Source organism: Fukomys damarensis, unplaced genomic scaffold, assembly GCF_012274545.1.
Source record: "Fukomys damarensis isolate Sample0158 unplaced genomic scaffold, DMR_v1.0_HiC HiC_scaffold_34, whole genome shotgun sequence".
NCBI classification, from domain to species: Eukaryota; Metazoa; Chordata; class Mammalia; order Rodentia; family Bathyergidae; genus Fukomys; species Fukomys damarensis.
Window position 1 is genome coordinate 21546868 of NW_022900946.1, and position 3842 is coordinate 21550709.

Sequence of the window (3842 nt, forward strand, 5' to 3'; positions counted from 1 at the left end):
CATATTTAACAACTTTCCCTTTTAGATCCCCTGACTACTGGTACAAACCTCTTTTCAGTATAGTACCAGTGTTCACAAAGCTGACTAAACACATCTTTAAAAAATATCTAGAAGCTACAAGTAGCCAAGTATCACACAGAATCTCATACTATCACTGCTTATAGACAAATAAATTAAGGCTCTGAAAAAGAGACTAGTTTGCCCAGGGTCAGCCATGAGGGAAGGCAAAGGGACTTCTTTCTCCTGACCCAGGTTCTGTGGACTTGGGCTTTGAAAATCTGAGTTTGGTCCCAAATGCATCCTTGGATATTTTTGGCAGTGCACGACTGCTGGAAGAATTAAGCAGATCCATTGACTTCTGGTTTGCAGATTACCCTGTTTAGGAAGAGCATGAGATTTAAACAATAAACTTTACTTTCTTCACCCATTCAGAAGCGAAGTTATAAAGGTGCAAAATGCCTGCATACTGGCACTAAGTCTTAGCTACAGTCACTTCATCAATTAAAAGAAGGCCTAAAATCGCTGGGTGTGGTAACACATGCCTGTAATCCCAGCACTCAGGAGGCTGAGGCAGAGGATCACAGCAAGTTCGAGGCCAACCTGGGGTACATAGTGAGTTCAAGGCCAGTCTAAACTATATAGCAAGACCCTGTCTCAAAAACACTTAAAAAGAAAAAAGAATTAGAATCATACTACAAAAAAATTATTTATCATTGAAGTCAACAGAAGAGTCTAACTTTACAGACTCAGAAAAAGAACACAGTTGTGTAGAGAAGGCCAAACAGGGGGCCCTCCATCTTCTCCACAAGTCCTTTCCTCCAAATGCCCATTAGGATTGAAATAAATTTTTGTTGTTTGATTTTGTTTTTGATACCGGGGATTGAACTTGGGTCCTTGCGCTTTCGAGGCAGGCGGTGGAACCATTAAGCTAAATCCTGGGCGCCATTAGGATTGAAATTGGCAAGACAGGAAGTAAGCAACGAAAGGAGCTGAGAAACTACTCAGCTATGATCTTTTCTTGCAAACATGAAAGATACATTTTTTCCAAGTGAAAAGCTGAAAAATCCAAGTATTGCTCATTTCCTATTGAGCCCTGGTCACCACTCCAGGTGGAGATTTCCAGTCTAAAAGAAAATGTTTCTTCAAAGAACTATTTCCAAAGGTTGGCTGGATAGTGTGCATCAAGGACAATCTCACACCTGGTCATTTGATGGCTAATGAAAGCGATGACCAAGGAGCGCTATCCCTGAAGCCTGAAGTGGTACATCCAGGGCATGGTGAAGTAGCTGCAGAGTCCAAGTAACCTGTGAACTAAGGGCAACCAAGAGAAAGCCTTAGCAGGAAGCTTAATACTGATACTGGCTGAGAAGTTCTGAATGCAGAGGAGATACAGTTTCCCACTCCTAAAAGCATGGGTACAGCTGAGCTTTGGCAATAATTTTAAAAGTATTTGTTTTATAAGAAGAGAATTAAGTCAATCTCTAAGCCATACACTGGGACTAAAAATCAGAAACAGGAGCACTGATGAGCCAAGCAAAAGGTTAACCAGGAAGCTTCCCCAGCGTGAGCCATTCAATTCCAGAAATAAGAGCAAACTTCCCCTCACCACCTCACTAACCTCTTATCCACCTAGATACTAAGGTTTCAGGGCCCCTTCACATCACCCACAAGGGACCCTATCTCAGCAGCCATACTTGTAAAGGGCACAGCAGCTGCTACCCTTCCTTTTTCATAGGTGGTGCTATCTCTCTGATGGAAAAACAAATTTGACAGATCAAATGAGAGAAGCGAGGTCAGCTGGCCAAGGAGATGGGTCTGTGGATGTCAAGTGAGACTCCAGGTCCAGAACTTCTGAAAGCAGCACAACAAAGAAAACTGCCCAAAAGGTTTACTGAAGTTGAACACATACCAGTAGAATTTGGGCCCACCTGTAATTATCAGTGAAAAGGTACTTTTTAGAAAACAACCAAGGTCAGTAAGCAAATTAATGTTTTTCTAACCAATCAGCAATTTTCACACCAAAATAACTTGCATGAAATTTTAATTTCTGAAACATACGTTTCCTTACACTTTTATCTTTAAACCAAAGTTCTTTATCAATTAGATAAATGACACAAATCCAGAGGCTAGTCCTCTTCAGTTGAGAATGAGGCAGGAGAAGTGGATGGGACATATTTGAATCACAATTACAAAATTGGTTCTTTTAGCTCTTGAAATATTTTCTTTTTAAAAACAGCCAGGTGGGCCAGGGATTTAGCTCAGTGGTGCTGCTACCTACCTCACAAGTACAAGGACCCGAGTTCAATCCCTGGTACCAAAACAAAAACAAAATGGCCAGGCATGGTGGCACATGCCTGTAATCCCGCATTCTGGAGACTGAGGCAGGAGAGTTTGACATTACCCTGGGCTAAATAATAAGTTCAAGGTCAGCCTGAACTAGTGAGACCCTGTCTCAAAAACAAATAAATAAAAACTACCAGAACCATTTAATAAATTTAAATTAACATCTGAAAGAACTAAGCAGAAAAAGTTTTTTTTTTTTCCATGCAAAACTCACTGGAAATTCATGTTACATTTGATGTACAAAAATGCTGCAAACTTAGTTTGAAACAAGATTGTTAGAGCAATTCACCTGCAAAATTAAGAGAAAGCATAATGCTGAAATACAAATAGATTAAAAGCAGACAAGAAGGAAGTATGAGCACATGGAGAATAAAAAGGACATTTGCTTTTATTACTTAAGTAGGGGCCCCAGTGAGGCAGTAATATTCTCAACATTCTCACAAAGACAAACTCCACACAGTATTGCTGGTTGATACCAGGCCACAGTTGTTTTCATCACGTACCAACCCAGAGAGGATTCTTCTGCAGTGCCAAGTAAACTTCAATTGAAAGTCTAAAGACCCCAAGCGAGGTACACTTGAGAAGAGGTCAATGAACCAATATCAGCCCTGGCATCATTCATTTTGGACATTTTATCAGTCATCCTCCCAACGAGTTCTAAAAGCCAGCCCACTTCTTTGTTGCATTCCCCCATCTGGCATCTGGGAAGGAGATAACAGCACATGCTTTCTCTTTTCCCATTTCTAAAATATTGTCTGCAGTTTGAAACATTCATCCAAAGAAAGTGATCAATGATCCTTTGGAAATCTGTTTCACAAACCCAAAGAAAGTGCACTCATTGCCTCTTCGTATAAAAAGTTAAGTAACAGCCTGCTAGGAGGAAGAGGGGGACACATACCTCCCCTAAGTACTATGAGAGGAGTCCACCACTCATGGGTGAGTGGATGGGCTGGGGGAAGAGGAGCTCCTTGCAGCAGGCCACATTTGGGCAGTTGAATCACTTACCTTTCCCTCGGGGTCCAGAGCTGCTGGGGCCGGCGCTGCCCACCACGCAGGGTGAGTCCTTCCTGGGCCTCTTGCTCTGTGGCCGAACACTGGACCTGAGGAAGTGGTGCTGGTCCTGGGGGCTGCCCTGCGGTGGGGACGACGCCTGTGGCCCCCCAGGGGGCGCGGAGGCGCCGTCGGCTCGTGAGGTCGGTTCCTCCCTCTTTGTGCCGCTGCCGTCCTCAGCCACGTCCGCGCCGCCAGCCCCCTCTCCTTCCAGGGACTCCTCATCAGCCGACCTCTTCCCCAGCTTCTTGAGCCCTTCCTCCCCGCTGCCGGCGTCGCCCAACTTCACTGTCATCCTGCAGCAGAGAGAGGGCGAGGGGCGGTGAGGCGGCGCCAGGCAGAAGTTTACCGCCGGGCCTCAACATGGCGGCCGTTGTTTGTTCCAGCGCCGCCCGCCCGCCCGTCGGCCCGCACCGCGCCGGACCAGAACCCTCTTGCCTTGGCTCACG

General features: G+C 44.9%; 1 protein-coding gene across 4 annotated transcripts in view; it reads right to left on the minus strand.

The window, feature by feature from the left end:
* Cramp1 (cramped chromatin regulator homolog 1) overlaps nucleotides 1-3842 on the minus strand; it is a 57453-nt gene that overhangs the window by 51928 nt on the left and 1683 nt on the right. For all 4 annotated transcript variants that reach the window (XM_010620502.2, XM_010620498.2, XM_010620500.3 and 1 more), the window contains exon 2: nucleotides 3349-3689. In XM_010620502.2, the coding sequence (XP_010618804.1) occupies nucleotides 3349-3688 (340 nt within the window). In that variant the 5' untranslated portion in view covers nucleotide 3689. The remainder of the gene's footprint in view (nucleotides 1-3348; nucleotides 3690-3842) is intronic.